We start from the raw sequence: 16877 nt of genomic DNA on the forward strand, positions 1-16877 counted from the left end.
TTGGTTTTTTGTTTTGTTTGTTTGTTTGTTTTTAAGATTCCTTGGGATTTTCTGTGCTGACCATCATGCATCTGCAAATAGGAACAATTTTCTTTTGCCCTTTCTGATCTGGATGTTTTGGGGTTTTTTCCCCCTTATTTCACTGGCTAGAACTTGCAGTACTTTGTTGAAGAAGAGTGTTGAGAACAGACATCCTGGTTTTCTTTCCTATCTTAGAGGGAAAGTATTAAGTCTTTCACCTTTAATTGTAATATTAGCTGTAGGACTTTTATAGATACTCTCATCAATTTAGAAGCTCTCCTCTATTTCTGTGTTTCTAAGGGTTTTATCATGAATGAGTTTGAATTTTATCAAATATTTTTTCTGCACTGATTGATATGAACATGTGTGTTTTTTTTTCTTTAGTTAACCTGTTAATATGGTGGATTAAATTGGTTGATTTTGAAATATTGAATCATTGGAATATGCACATGCCTGGTCATGGTGTATAATTATTTTTATACATTAATTCTATTTCCACTGTTTTGTTCAGGAATTTTTAATCTGTATACATGAGAGATACTCATCTTTGTTGTATTTTTCTTTTTTCTTTTTTTGTACTGCCTTTGCCTGAGTTTTTAGTTTGTTTTCTTCTTTTGTTTTTTGGCTTTTTAATGAGATATGATTGACACGTAACATTATCTTAGTTTCAGGTGTACAACATAATGATTCAATATTTGTATATATTGTGAAATAGTCACCTTAGTAAGATTAGTTAACTTCCATCACCGCATATAGTCATAAATTCTTTTTTCTCGTGATGAGGACTTGTAAGATCTATTCTCTTAGCAACTTTCAAATATACAATACAGTATTATTAACTGTAATAACAGCACCACGTTGTACATTACATCCCCAGTATTTATTTATTATATAACTGGAAGTTTGTACCTTTTGACCATCTTTCCTTCTTTAACCCACCCTGCACCCCCGTCTCTTGCAACCACCAGTCTTCTCTATATCTGTGAGTTCAGTTTGTTGTTATTGTTGTTTTTGTTTTAGATTCCACATGTAAGTGAGATCTTACTGTATTTGTCTTTCTCTGTCTGATTTATTTCACTTAGCACAGTGCCCTCAAGATCCAATCCATATTGTCACATATTGCAAGATTTATTTTTGTGGCTGAAAAGTATTCTATTGTATATATACAATTCCAGAAGTGGAATTTCTGGATCATATGGTAGTTCTATTTTTAATTTTTTGAGGACTCTCCATACTGTTTTCCATAGTAGCTGCACCAATTTACATTCTCACTAATAGTACACACGGGTTCCCTTTTTACCACATCTTTGCCAACACTTTCTATTTCTTATCTTTTGGATGAAAACCATTTTAACAGGTGTGAGATAATGTTTCATTTTGGTTTTGATCTACATTTCCTTGATAATAAGTGATGTTGAGCACCTTTTCATGTTGGCCATTTATATGTCTTCTTTAGAAAAATGTCTATTCAGCTCCTCTGCCCATTTTTTGATAGGATTGTTTGTTTCTTTGCCATTGAGTTTATGAGTTCTTTGTACATTTTCTGTATCAACTTGTTGATCTTAAAAGTAAAAGTCAATTATTTTACCAGAAAAAATGGGTTTATTTGGGAATAGCAGAGAATTGCAGTTTGGGACAAGCAAGCCATGGCAAAAATCATAGGCAAGTTTAACAAACAAAGTGAGGAACATTTTATAGAGAAAAATGAGGAAGTCGGTAAAGGTTGTTTTGAATGAAAGTCCTTTGGAGAAAAGTGAGAGTTCAGGGTGAAGATGGTTTCTCATTGGCTTAGTTCCTGGGGTAGTTGATTTCTTATAGGAGATGTGATGTACTGTCTTTCCTGTTGGGGCCTGTAATTGATGATTCCATTCTTGGAACTGTAATTGACAGTTCTTCCTGTAATTGATGAAGAGAGTTACTGTGTGAGAGTTTCCCCTTCTGGCCCCCCAGCTCCATTTTAGTGAGACTTCCCTTTATTAACTTTCACAAACACCTTGTCAAATATTTGTTGATTTGCAAACATTTTCTCCCTTTCCAATGTTGCTTTTTAATTTTGTCTATGGTTTCCTCTGCTGTGCAGAAGCTTTTTAATTTGATGTAGTACCATTTGTTGATTTTTGCTTTTGGCTGTGGTATCAGTGTAATGCTGGGCTCATAAAATGAGTTTGAGAGTATTCCCTCTTTTATTTTTTGAAAGAGTTTGAGAAGGATTGATATAAATATCCTTATTTTTTTTTTTTAGTTGCTTGAAGTGTAAAGTTAGGTGTCTGAGGGTTGTTTTTCTTTCTTTGTTGTTTTTTTTTTTTACCGTAGGTGTTTATTGCCACGAACTTCCTTCTTAGAACTGCTTTTGCTGCATTCCAAAAGTTTTGGTATATTTTTTTCCATTTTTGTTTGTTTCAAGATTTTTTGAAATTTCCCTTTTAATTTCTTTTTGACCCGCTGGTTACTAATGTGTTAATTTCCACATTTCTGTGAATTTTTCCAGTCTTTCCCGTTATTGGTTTCTAGTGTTATACCTTTGTGGTTGGAAAAGATCCTTGGTATGATTTCATTGTTTCTAAATTTGTTAAGACTTGTTTTGTAAACTAACTTGATATATCCTGAAGAATGTTCCATATGTGTTTGAGAAGAATGTATATTGTGCTGCTGTTGGATGGAATGTTTTGTATATATCTGTTAGATCCATCTGCTCTGAAGTATAGGTTATGTCCAATGTTTCCTTATCAATTTTCTGTCTAGATAATGTATCCATTGTTGAAGGTATAATATTGAAGTCCCTTACTATTATTGTGTTGTTGTCTATTTCTGTCTTCAGATATGTTGTATTTACTTAATATATTTAGGCACTACAATGTTGGGGTCATAAAAATTTTTAATAGTTATATCCTCTTGATGAATTGACCCCTTTATTATTATATAATAAACTTTTTTTTGTCTCTTGTTATTATTTTTGACTTAACCTCTCTTTTGTCTGATAAAAGTGTAGCTACCCTTATTCTCTTTTGGTTTCCATTTGTATGGAATATCTTTTTCCATCCCTTGATTTTGAGCCTATGTGTGTCCTTAAAGCTGAAGTGAGTCTTATAGGCAGCATGTAATTGGGTATTGTTTTTTTAATCCATTCAGCCACTTGAGGTCTTTATTGGAAAATTTAATCCATTTATATTTAAAATAATTATTGCATAGGTACGGATTTACTAATGTCATCTTATTGTTTTCTGGCTGTTTTACAGTTCCTTTGTTCCTTTCTTCCTCTCTTACTGACTTCATTTGTGAATTGATGATTTTCCATAGTGGTGCTTTTATTTCCTTCTCTTTCATGTATCTACTGAAGGTTTTTGCTTTGTGGTTACTGTGAGGCATACATAAAATATAACAGTCTATTTTATGTTGATGACAACTGTTTATTCTTCCTGTTTATTATGTAATTGTTTCAATTATTTCCTCTTCAGATGTTTTAGAAGCACATCAGACAAGGTTATAATGTTTCCTTAAACCATGAAGTATAATTTAGAAAGCTTAAGGGGGGAAAAGATTCTATTTACCCGTATTTTTACGTGATGCTTTTCCTTCCTCCTGATATTACTGCGTTCCTTGTTTTGTTGTTTGCTTTGTGTTTATAAAACTTACTTTAGCCATTTTTAAAAGGTAGGTCTGCTACCAACAAATTCTCTTCATTTTTCTTCATCTGAGAATGTCCTGATTTTCCCTTTATTCCTAAAGAATATTTTGCTGGACATAGGAGCCTGGATTGATAAGTTCTTTTGTTTTAGCATCTGAAAAATACTGTGCTGCTTCCTTTAAGTTTCATGCTTTTCTGAGGTGAAATTCACTGCCATTCTGAGTATTTTTTCCCCTTATGCAAGAAGTTTTCTCTGGCTGCTTGCAAGTTTTTTCTGTAATATTCTGATGTTTGATGGTGTGTTTTGGCATGGATTTCTTTGGGTTTATTCTGTTTGGTGTTTGTTCATCTTCTTGAATCTGTAGGTCTATGTGTCTTGGCCATATTTTGGAATTCTTTTAGACCCTATTTTTCTAAGTACTTTTACAGACCTGCCTACTTTCTCTTCTCCTTCTGGGACTCTGATGATGCGAGTGTAAGATCTTTTGTAAATCATCACACAAGTCCCTGAGGCTCTGTTCATTTTTGTTTCCATTCTGTTTTTTCTTTCCTGTTATTCAGATTGGTTAATTTCTATTGTTATACCTTCCAGTTCACTGATCCCTTTGATCCCTCCTTTGTGCTGCTGAATCTATCTACCAATATTTTTATTTTATTAATTTATAAAATTCCCATTTTGTTCTTTGTTAATCTTCCATTTCTTTGCTGAGACTTTCTGTATCTTTGCTCAGGTCTTCTACTCATTCATTTGTTTCAAATATGTTTATAATTGCTCATTGAAGCATTTTTATTATAGCTGTGTTAATATCTTGTCAGATTATTCTGACATCTCTGTTATTTTGGTGTCAGCATCTATTGATTTTCTTTTCTCATTCAAGTTGAGATTTTTCTAGTTCTTGGTAGGATGAGTGATGTTTGATGAATGACTCTGGATCTTATTTAAACCTTCCATTTTAGCTGGTTTTTCCTGACACCATTCCAGCAGTGGGAAGGGGATTGCCATCTCCTTACTGCCAGGTTGAGGTAGAAATCCAGTTTCCCCACTTGACCTCCCTTGACACCCAAGGAAGGGCTCCTTGTTATTCTTGGAAGGGAATGGGAGTTCCAGCCCCCTGACTGGTTTCCACTGACACTGTGACAGGGGTGGACTTATTACTGTTGGGCAATGGTGAAAGTTCTTACTCTTTTCTGATACCACCCCAATGGGGAGAAGGGGGAGATCCTCATTAATGCTGGGTGGAGATGGAAGTCCTGGTTCCCCATGTGGTCTCCACTGACACTGTGTGTGGGAAGGGGCTTGTTACCAGCCAAGGGGGTTGAAAATCCTGGCCCCCCTTCTCTAATTACCTTTGTGGTATGTTTGGGCACTTCATTAAAACCTCATGTGATTGGAAATCTAGTTCTTCACTTGTCTTTTGCTGACACAGGTGGTCATCAGGCCACAGTGTTTTTTGTGGTGTTTAACTTGAGCAGAGTGGTTATTTTCTAAAACTTTTCTGTCTTGCTAGTTTACCCTCTTCTTGGTTCTTTGGCTAGAAAGAGCAGCCTTGTTCAAGCTTTTGTTCTCTGCTTCTGTTGGCATTTCTGTGTTGCTGGCTTCTTCAGCTCTAAGTCTGTGAAATAAGAACCAAAAAGAAAACCCAGGGAACTTACAGTAGTTTCAATGTTCCTGACACACTGTGTCAGATTCCATTGTCCCTGGCCAGTCATCCTTTTTCTCTCCAATTTCAGACTTCTTAGTTTATTTTACGTATAATGTCCAGCTTTTAAAATATAAATCTGATCCCATCACAGCTTCAACATACATACTTAAATGTTTTCAGAGGATCCCCGTTGCCTCTGGGATAAAATTAAAATTTCTCAATTCTAATTACAGGGTCCTTCATTATCTTGCATGTATTTTCCTCTCTAGGTTTGTCTTTTGTCATTACTCCCTCACCCACTGATCCCAGCCATGGTGAACTACTTTTAGTTTCACCTAATCACCTCCAGGTTTTACACATATTTGGTTGTTGTGTTTTTATGTAGTCTTCTTTTTTTTCACCCCCATTTCATTCATTTTTTTCATCCATCCATCTGTCCGTCCATCCATCTATCCATCCATCTATCCGTCTAAACATCTATTTCTTTCTTTCTTTCTTTTTGCTTGTTTGTTTGCTGGAAACACTCTTCACCTGGTAAATTTCTACTTCTCTATAGAACTTTTCACCACTGACACATTTTTAAAATTTTATGTTGCTTTACTTCCCTTGCCTTACCACTAGACTATAAGCTCCTTGAAAACAGGGACTTTGAGTATTTTATTCATTGATATATCGAAGTGCCTATAATGATGCTTGCCACATAAAAACCCCTAAATCGGTATTTGTTGATGAATGAGTGAATGAACGACTAAATGAAACCTCACTCTTGGAAATCTCTGACCACTTCCTAATGTATCTTCCTACATTGTGTCTTTACAGGCAATCCCCAACACACTCACATCCCTTACATACAAATAAATGGTCCCTGGCGTCACCCGAATTGGGGAAATTGATTACCATTAAATTACTGGTTGAAATGCCCTTCCTTTACTTTATTCCTACCTTCTCCCTAAAGTCAGTGCTTATAGGATTACTCTACTCATTATTTTTTATCATTTCCCAGAGGTGGAATAGAATCAGTGAAAATAATGTTGTAAGAAAGGCTATATCCCTCTTTTTAGTATTCTTCCTTCGCAAGCACTGTTTTCTTGGTCACGTGTTAGTCCCAGTGATACTCTAGATTTTATTCCATCTCCTCAATATCATTCATTAATTCATTTTTTAATCTTTTTTTTTACGTCTTTATTGGAGTATAATTGCTTTACAATGGTGTGTTAGTTTCTGCTTTATAACAAAGTGAATCAGTTATACATATACATATGTTCCCATATCTCTTCCCTCTTGAGTCTCCCTCCTCCCACTTTCCCTATCCCACCCCTTTAGGTGGTCACAAAGCACCGAGCTGATCTCCCTGTGCTATGTGGCTGCTTCCCACTAGCTATCTATTTTACGTTTGGTAGTGTATATATGTCCATGCCACTCTCTCACTTTGTCACAGCTTACCCTTCCCCCTCCCCATATCCTCAAGTTCATTCTCTAGTAGGTCTGTGCAAAATATTAAAATGATCATTTTAACCATTTTTCAATGTACAGTTCAGTGACGTTAAGCACATTCACAATGCTGTACAACCATCTCCACCATCCATCTCTACTTTATCCATTAAACAATAACTCATATTCCTCCCACCCACTAGGCCCTGGCATCCACCATGCTACTTTCTGTTTCTTAGAATCTGACTGCTCTAGGAACCTCATATAAATGGAATCATAAAATATTTGTCCTTTTGTGACTGACTTATTTCGCTTAGCATAGTGTATTCAAGGTTCATCCATTGTTATAGCATGTGTCAGAACTTCCTACCTTAATACAATATTCCTCAGTATGTATATACCATATTTTGTTCATCCACTCATTTATAAATGGACTATTGGGTTGCTTCCGCCTTTTGTTTATTGTGAATAATAATGCTGCTTTGAACATGACTGTACAAATATCTGTTCAAGTCCCTGCTTTCTCTTCTTTTGAGTATATAATAAGAAGTGGAATTCCTGAATTATGTGGTAATTCTGTGTTTAATTTTTTAGGAATTGCCATACAGTGCCTCAAGGGTTATGGTTTGCACCTCTGTGTACTGTCTGTGTCCCTCCAACTCTACACTGAAACCACCCTTTCTCTGTCTCCCTCTGTCCCCTTTCTCTCGCTTTCTGTCTCTGTCTCTTTCTCCCTCACACACACAAACACACACACATACTGTCCTACAATATGTAAGTAAAGGAGAAAAATAGTGAATGGAGGGGAAGATAATAGGGAAATCTGTTTTCCTTCATCATGGTTAGAAGTAAAATCTCTTCACATCAGAAGAGTTATGGATTATTTGAGAAATAAGACCATAATGGAAAAGCTGTGACACTGCTCTTGTGTATCAGAGAGAGAGGTGCTTTGATTGTTCTGTCAACCTCCTTCTGACTCCAGCCTCAGTCCCTCTGTAGTTTATCAGTGTTCTGCTGTGAGTGCCACTGTAGTCATGCCCTTCTCTTAATTCCTATATCATCCATATAACCTGCCACACAATTTGTATTTGATTTTCTCCTTTATGATTTAAAGAGTGTTACTCTTGTCTTCCTATCTCCTTCAAGACAGAGACTGTATTTTATATTTCTCTTATATACCACACAGTGCAAAGAAAATTCCTGTGTATTGTGCCCTCCTTAAATCCTTATTACTAACAGATTGAGTTTCAGGATTCTACTAGCAGCAGTGAGTTAAGAACCATTTTGTTGCTATGAGCTAATCTCACTTCCCTAGTACTGCTTTTCAATTTAATCACTAAAATAGTTTTAAATAACTTCATCTAAATGTTTTGGCTAGTCATGTTGCCATATATTTAATAGATATTTTTGATAGTCTTAGAGGATTTCTTTCAAAATTTTAATCGAATTTTCTATTTGTTGTAGTGAAAGTGAAGGCTCTTCTGCCTGAGCCATTTTATAAGTAGTTGGCCAAAGTTCAATACATTCTGAATTTTTCTTGATTTGGGGTTTTTATCTTTGGCGATACAAAATTCTGTGTATTCCAAATTACAAGTGCTATACTTTTCTCCATATTAGAGGGTTTTATAAGTAATTGGCCGGGTTTGTCTTCTCCAACTTCTTTAGCCAGTACATTTCCTCATGTACTTCTCATAATTTACCTGTTGTTGTTGTTTAAATGATATTTTGAGTTTTTTAGGCATTTTTAAAGTGTCTGAAATATGAGTCATGAAAATCTGACATGTATTTTGTATTATCTACTTAACTCCATGGCAAAGCTGCCAACATGAAATGGCTGGGATAAAACTAAAATTTAACCTATATTGAAATAAAACAATAAAAACATTCTTAAAGGCTGTTGAAGCTATCACATTTAATACATTTTGCTGTAAACTTTATATGATGCAGACATTTTATTAAATATTGATACTTTTTTAGTGTCTAACACAGCAGTTTAGATAAATGGATGACTCAATAATTTGCAAAAAATTTTAACATGCTAGGGAAGAACTTTTCAAAGTAGAAGAAAGGAAGTGAGCATTCTCAGAAGGCATTACTAAATGTACCATGTTACTTACTACTCTAGATTGATAAACCTTAGCCATAAAATTTGATTAAAATGACCCCAGAAATGATAGAAATCAGCTGTGTCACATACTAAATTTTGACTCCAAGTTATTAGAAATAACAAACTAAATTATACCTTCTTTACAAATCATTGAAATCCTAAAAATGCTGAAAAGTTAAAATAACAACAAAAAAATTTTAAGATGTTTAAAAGAAATTAGTATAAACAGAAAAATTCCCACATGAAATGCTGAAATTTGAGAAAATGATAAGATGTAATTTTCTGAATATAAGACTAAATACCCTGTGATCCTTAAGATTAAACATCCATTGATACTTTTTTATTGTTCTTCAAGGAAAACACTTAACACATACTATTAAGACAAAATGAAAACTGATTAAATGCAACTTTGCAGATATTTTCAAAATTGCTAAAAACTAATACCTAATATAAATAAGCTTTTAATAAATCTGTAAGTTTAGGGCACTGAATATTAGTAAATTATTTTATTTAAGGAATCTAGAACCAGTTGGTGTGTAATACATGGATACATTTAAGTTACTTCTTGACTACAGGACTTGTCTATACAAATGAAATGCTCTTTTCAATAGAACTAACGTATTATAAACACTTCTTCATTTATTGAAAGCATCAAACTCAACAGTGTGCAATGCTCTGTGCATTTGTTCCCAGCCTTTAATTTGCGAATGAGCCACCTGAGGATCTTGTTAAAATATAGATTCTGATTCATTAGGTCTGGGGTGGGGCCTGAGGATCTGCATTTCTGACAAGCTCCCAGAGGATGCTAATGCTACTTCTCTGGGGATGACACTCAAGAGTAACAAGGCTGTAAAGAATAGAAAATATCCAGAACAAAATTAACAATGAATGTGTTTAGATTTCTCTGTTTTCACTGGCTTCAGTTCTTTAATTTGCTAATTTACTTTTGATGCCAGGGATATTTCATATCCATTTATTAAATTTTATTTAAGCATATGTTAAGATTAATAATTTTATTTTATTTTATAATAACTCTTCTGAACTTATAATGTTATACATCACTTGATTACATTACTTTTTAAGTTGGAGAGGTTGATGTAAGACTGGTGGGCTGTAGTTAGCTCTGATACTCATTTAGCAATGTGACCTTAGGCAAGTTACTCAACTCCCTGAGCCTATTTCAAATATTTGCTTTTAGAAATCAGAGTTTATTCTTCAAATCACCACTAGTGAAACCAGGCGGGGTGATCTGGAACCACAACGTTACAAGCAAAACCATCATCATACAATAATTTGAGTAATATCAGCAGAAGAATGCTAACTAACAGTAGAGGAAAAGTTATCTATTTTGTTTGATTGGTCGTGTTCTTTTTTGTTAGTTTTAAGTTTTCAATTGGTTCTGAAGATACTGTTTTTTGGAATTATGGTCTTTTTTTCCTAATAGATATGAAGGCATTTTTGCACATAAATTCTGTGCAAAACTTTGCACTTAAAATTTGTTCTTCATCCTGGCATTACCTATAAACCATCTTTACAGTGAACTGATAAGCACTTAATTTTCATGAGTCAGTGGCATGTGGTGTTGATAAGCTGAATACCAGTTTCAAAATACTTTATTTTTTAAAATTTAGTTGCTTTAAACCTTGGTTTTGAGTATTTATTTTTATGCAAATAGTAAAAGAAACATTGTTTCCTGTTTTTAGAATCAAGTCACTTGGAACAGCAACTTGAAGAAGCTAATTCTGTGAGGCGAGAACTAGATGATGCTTTTAGACAAATCAAGGCTTATGAAAAACAAATCAAAACATTACAGCAAGAAAGGGAAGAATTAAATAAGGTAAAAATACATAGATAGATTGTTAAAGCCTTTTCTGAATTCTTAATCTTGTTTAATTTGTATACTGAAAGCATTCATAAGGAATTACAATAATATATAGTATACTTTGTAAAAAGATGGTTTAAAAATTTAAGAATTATTTTGGTGTATGACATTTGATGAATGGCTAGTTATGAAGAAACTTCTAAATTTTCAAGGCTTCAAAGTTCAGAATCTTTTGTTCTTTTGGAGAGTTAATAATCAAAGGACTTGATTAAAAGTAAATGTTATTGAAAAAGAAATATTATGAAGAAGTGAGAGAATAGTAAAAATCTGTTTAGTGTCTATGGAAGAATGAAAAATACAGGCATATTTTCATTGTGACTTGCTAATATGAGCATTCTTTAAAGATTATGATAGAAAATTTCTTTAATTCTTTAATCATTTTTTTAGATGTCAGTTTATCTTTCAAAGCATGGATGAATAAGCTGAAGTTACTTTCATAAGAACTTTGTGAACACGTAAATATTACTATAAACATCAACAAAATTTGTTAATAGCTAGGACACAGTAACACAGTCCAATAGGATATATAATATTCGAGCACTAGAGAAAAATACTTTACATAAATGATATGCTGTGTGTACTTTGCCTTTCATTAACAAATTTTAGAATGTTGGAATTAATACTAGCCAATGCAAAAAAGAAATGAGTGGTTTATGGCATAGTATAAATTGTATTCAATGATGTTGTATATAATTCATTGATAAAACAGATGAAGTCCTTCTGGGGAAGACTTATAAGTCTTGCTGCCTGTAAAGAAATGGAGGTAATTAAAAATAAAACAAATAACCTTTTGCCGATGAAGCTAATCAAAAAGATTAGCAGAGAAATCTATGAAGGTCAAAGTGAATTAGATTAGTGTATTTTTACTTTTTTCTTGATGCGCTTTCAAGCAGTGTTTTGTACAGATTCATTTATATTCATGGTCAATTTAATAATATTTGGAATTTATAACAGATATCCTATTTGTTTTAATAATATTATATTAATAGTTACTATTATGTATTTAAAGGTAGGATTACTCAGCCAAACTTGGTTAACATAATAAGGATGAGCATCTGATATCTAGATTTATAGTAACAGGTACTTGGCCAATTTTTAATAAGTTTTAATATTAAAAATCCTTTCAGTATATTTTGAGAAGAGAGTAGTACTGAAATGAAACACATCATATTGATAAAGAATTTTAAATGATTTGCCTGATATCCTACAGGCAGCAGATATTCTTTTCAAGATTTTTTTCATTTGATGCATATAAAAAATAAATGTACCATTATATAAGTTTTGACGCAAATAATAAAATGAACCAAACATCCAACTTAAGAAATAGAGCGTTACCTATTTTGTGACATAGCCCTGGGTAGTCATTTCCTATTCCTTTCTCATCACTTCCCTGACAATGGTAATCACTGTTCTGAATTTTATGTTAATCATTCCCTTACTTAAAAAAATTTTATCACATATTAGTGTATCTCTAAACAGTATATTAGTGTTGGCTTTTTTTGAGCTTTGTAAAATGGTATATGCAATCTTTTGCAATTTGCTTTTTTCACTCAACGTTGTTTCTAAGATTTGTCTGTATAGCTGTTGATCATTTATTTAGTTGCTATAAAATACACCATTATGTCAGCACCCACAATTTACTTATCTGATTTTTTGTTTGCAGACATTTAGGTTGCTTATAATTAATAGCTACTATACATGATGCTGCTATGATCATTCTTGAACATATATCCAGACACATACACACACACACACAAACACGAATAGAATAATTGGTTCATACGCAATGGAAATATTGTATTTTTTATGATGATGTCAAATCATTTTCCACTGCTTTTACCAGTTTATACTCCTACCGATAGTGTACAGGAGTTTTTATATTCAACAGTACTTTATATTACTAGATATATTATTTTTGGCCAACCTAATCTAAGTTGACATTTTAGGTCTAAAATGATGTTTTAGTATGGTCTTAATCTGCATTCTCTAATTACTGATGAGGCTGAGTATCCTCACACATGTCCATTTATCATTTATATTTCTTCTTTTGTGAAATGCTTCTTAATATACTTTATACATTTTTCTGTTGGGTTGTTTGTCTTTTCCTTATTGGTTTGTAAGAATTTTCTGGACATGCTAATCTTTTATCGATTATGTATGTTACAGATATCTCCCAGGTAGTGGCTTGTCTTTTCATTTTGTTTATGGGAGCTTTTGACTAACAAAAGTTTTTAGTCTTAATGTAGTCAAATTTATCAATCTTCATTTTTAAGATTATTGCATTTGCTGGCTTATGTAAGAAATCTGAGGTAAAAAACAATTCTCCTAAATTTTTATCTTGGAAGTTTTTAAGTTTGGTTTTCATATTTAAATTTTTAATGCATCAGAAATTTATTTTTGTGTATCATATAAGGATCCAATTTCACTTTTTCCCATATGGCTAGCCAGTTGTTCATTTACTAAATAGGCCCTCCTTCCCTTAGTGATGAGCAGTGTCACCTCTGTCATATATTAAATTTCCATTTATGCATGGGTCTATATCTCAACTCTCTATTCCTTGAAAACTGTGATGGGATTTTGATTAAAATTGCATTAAATCCATAGAGCAATTTCAAGAGAATTGACATCATTATAACATTGAGTCTTTACGTTCTTATCCATGTTTATTAATATCATTCTAAATGCACACAAGATTTCAAGAGCAAGGAAAGATTATTACGATTTACATTCAGAAAAGCAAAACAAGACATAAACCAGGTGGCTTTCCTGCATGCCCGTTCTTACCCTTTAGGGCAACACAATGAGAGCTGGTTGGATAAAACCCTACACATATGGAGACTGTATGGTAGAGAAAGAGCCCCAAAATAGTGAATCAGGGTGTTTACATAGAGGAGAGGCAGATGCTTCCTGCTTCCCCTCTATCTCTACCCACCTTTCTGCGGGTCTCCTTGGAAACCTTAAGAGAAGGATCTAGGACTCTTTGGAATAGAAATAAGTCACTCCAGTGGAAAGATGTGTCCAAGTCTCCAGCTCTATAAAGAGATTTTCTCCTTGGTACAGGCTCTTATCTCTCTCTCCAACCCTCCTTGAAATGTAAACACATAAGTCCAGGAGTTAAATCTCTTTGGAGTTTTCTCACTACGTATCTAAATTAGTCATAAATTACTTTACAAGGCTTGCTTTTAACTCATGTTCCAAGTTTCAGTAAAATTTGCTTAGAAAGGCCTAACTGTACAAAAACATAAAATTATTTTCTCTGCAGTCCCACAGTCTTTTTATCCACAAACATAGTATGTCACTCTGTATCGTTAAAGTATTTTAAAATGTTTCTCCATAAAATTCTATACAGGTCTTGTTTTGCCTTTCCTTAAATTTATGATTGTAAGTTTTCATATTTTAAATGGTTCCTTGAAAATTATACTTTCTTACTGATTCTGTTCTAGGAACATTGCTAAACTCTTATTAATTGTAATAATATATTTGAGATTCTTTGAGGTTTTATGAAATAATGATAGGTTTTTTTCTTTGTCTTTTGGTTTTTTTTTTTTTTTTTACTTTTCTTTCTTTCTTTGTCTTACTGTATAAGCTAGGACCTCAAAAACATTCAATAGAAGTGATGATAGCAGGCATCCCTATCTTATTCCTGATTTCTAAGAAAATAATAATGTTTTCTGTAAGTTTTTGGTAAATACTTTTTATCAGGTTAAGAAAATTATCTTCTATTCCTATTTTGCTAATCATTTTTATCAAAAATGGGTATTGACTTTATTAAATGTGCTTTTTTTGCACAGTATTGCAACAAATTTCTAGAAATTTGTTAATATCTATTGATGGAATTATATGATTGTTCTCCTTTAATAAATTGGTTTGGGGCTTCTGTGGTGGCGCAGTGGTTAAGAATCTGCCTGCCAATGCAGTGGACACGGGTTCGAGCCCTGGCCCGGGAAGATCCCACATGCCACGGAGCACCTTAGCCCCTGTGCCACAACTGCTGAGCCTGTGCTCTAGAGCCCGTGAGCCACAACTACTGAAGCCCGCGCGCCTAGAGCCCATGCTCCGCAACAAAAGAAGCCACCGCAATGAGAAGCCCATGCACCTCAACGAAGAGTAGCCCCCACTCGCTTCAACTAGAGAAAGCCTGGGCACAGCAACAAAGACCCAACTCAGCCAAAAATAAATAAAAATAAATTGGTTTGATGACTTACAGTTATAAACTTTTTCTAACGTTAAACCATTTTTACTTTTCTGGGTTAAAACTGAATTGCCCATGTATTGTCTCCTAAATATTAATATGATAATATAGGTAACAGTTATGTTGCATCTGTTCTAATAGTACTGTTTTAAGTGCTTTACATTTATTAGCTCATTTAATCTTTTAAAGAACCCTGTGATTTACGTATTCGTAGTAGCAGCAGCAGCAGCAGCAGCAGTGGTAGTAGTGTTTTTATTTTATAAATGGTGAGATCCCACACAGAGAAGTTAGGTACATTTGCTCAAGATCATAGGGCTAGAAAGTGGGGGAACTGGAATTTCAACACAGGGAGTTGAGTTCCAGAGTTCACGTTTACCCACTTTATATATCACTGACCTGATTTGCTAATAATGTCTTTGGGTTTTTTTAGGACTTTTTATTTGTTTTCTTCAATGAGATTGGCTTTTTTTTTCTCTTTTTTTTTTTTCCTTTAGTATCAAGATTATACTGGTCTTATAGAGTTAGCTGAGTAGCACTGCCTCTTTTTCTGTTCTCTAGAGAAGTTTGTAAAAGAAGAATGTTTTGTTCCTTGAAACACATTGGAGGAATCATCTGTAAAACCATCTGAGTCTGGAGATTTTTTTTCCCACTTGGGGGGGATGGGGAATTTTTTTTAGCTATTGGTTTAGTTACTTTAATTGTTATAGGACTATTCAGGCATTCTATTTCTTCTTGAAACAGTTTTGCTAAATTTATTTTTATAGGAATTTGTTCATTTCTTAAGTTGAAAAGTTTACTGGCATAAAATTTTTCATTGCATCCTTTTACCTTTTTTGATTTCTCCTAGATTTGTAGTTATAACCTCTCCTTCTTTCTTCATTTTATTTCTTTGTGCATTTATTCTTGATCCCTTGTTTGACCTCACCAGATATTTAGTGAGATCAAAGAACAAGCTTTTGGCTTTGTTGATCTTCATTATTCTCATGTTTCCTTTTCATTAATTTATGTTCTTTATTATCATCTCATATTGGCAGAAGCGGTTAATACGTTGTTCTCTCTTAACTTTTTATGTGGAATTTCATTGAATTTCAACTTTTTTTTAGTTTCAGTGTAAGTATTTCAGGCTATAAATTTCCCCCAATGTATATACAATACCTTTTACTGCATCCCCAAGTTTTAGTCTTTACTAAACATTTTTATTGTTTTCTGTATTTAAAATTTTTTTAGTTCTAAATATTTTAATACACTTTATGATTTTTCTCCTTGATCTGTGAGTTATTATGGAATTTAGCCTTGTTATTTTTTATTTCTATTTTAATGGTAATATTATTAAAGAATTTGATCTGTATGATATCTGTTCTTTGAAATCTACTGAGAATTACGGCATGATCTAGACCTTTTCATTTTTAAATATTCAATATATGCTTAAGAAGAATGTGTTTCCCAGTGTTGGATGCAAGCTTCTAAATATACAGGAAGGTTATTAATTGAGCTTTTCAAATCTTCTTTATATTCACTATTTTTTTAACTGCTTGGTTTATCTATTAATGATTGAGAAATTGGATTTTCTCATGATGATGTATTCACCAGTTTTTCTGTGAAGTTCTAGCAATTTTTTTTCTAATATATTTTGAGTCTATCTTATGGAATGCACAAAAATTTAGAGTGGAATTTAGTGAATAGAATTTTATCATTGCTATAATGATGCTTTTTCTATTTAAGTCTAGATTTTATTTCATAATTTGGTATAACAAACTGCATTTAACTGGTGAACTTACTCCTTTTATACTTATTTTGATTACTAATCTATATGGACATGTTTTTACCACTTTTTGTTTTCTGTTTGTCATGCATTTTCTATGCTTATCTTTATCTCCTTTCTCACTCTTTTTTTTTTAATTGGAGTAAAGTTGATTTGCAATGTTGCATTACTTAGTGCTATACAGCAAAGTGAATCAGTTATACGTATACAAATA

At 33.1% G+C, this 16877-nt stretch overlaps 1 protein-coding gene across 4 annotated transcripts in view; it reads left to right on the plus strand.

Moving 5' to 3' along the window:
* CDC42BPA (CDC42 binding protein kinase alpha) overlaps positions 1-16877 on the plus strand; it is a 326273-nt gene that overhangs the window by 192879 nt on the left and 116517 nt on the right. For all 4 annotated transcript variants that reach the window (XM_059997253.2, XM_059997227.2, XM_059997237.2 and 1 more), the window contains exon 12: positions 10531-10664. In XM_059997253.2, the coding sequence (XP_059853236.1) occupies positions 10531-10664 (134 nt within the window). The remainder of the gene's footprint in view (positions 1-10530; positions 10665-16877) is intronic.

The sequence above is a fragment of the Delphinus delphis genome, chromosome 1 (assembly GCF_949987515.2).
Source record: "Delphinus delphis chromosome 1, mDelDel1.2, whole genome shotgun sequence".
NCBI classification, from domain to species: Eukaryota; Metazoa; Chordata; class Mammalia; order Artiodactyla; family Delphinidae; genus Delphinus; species Delphinus delphis.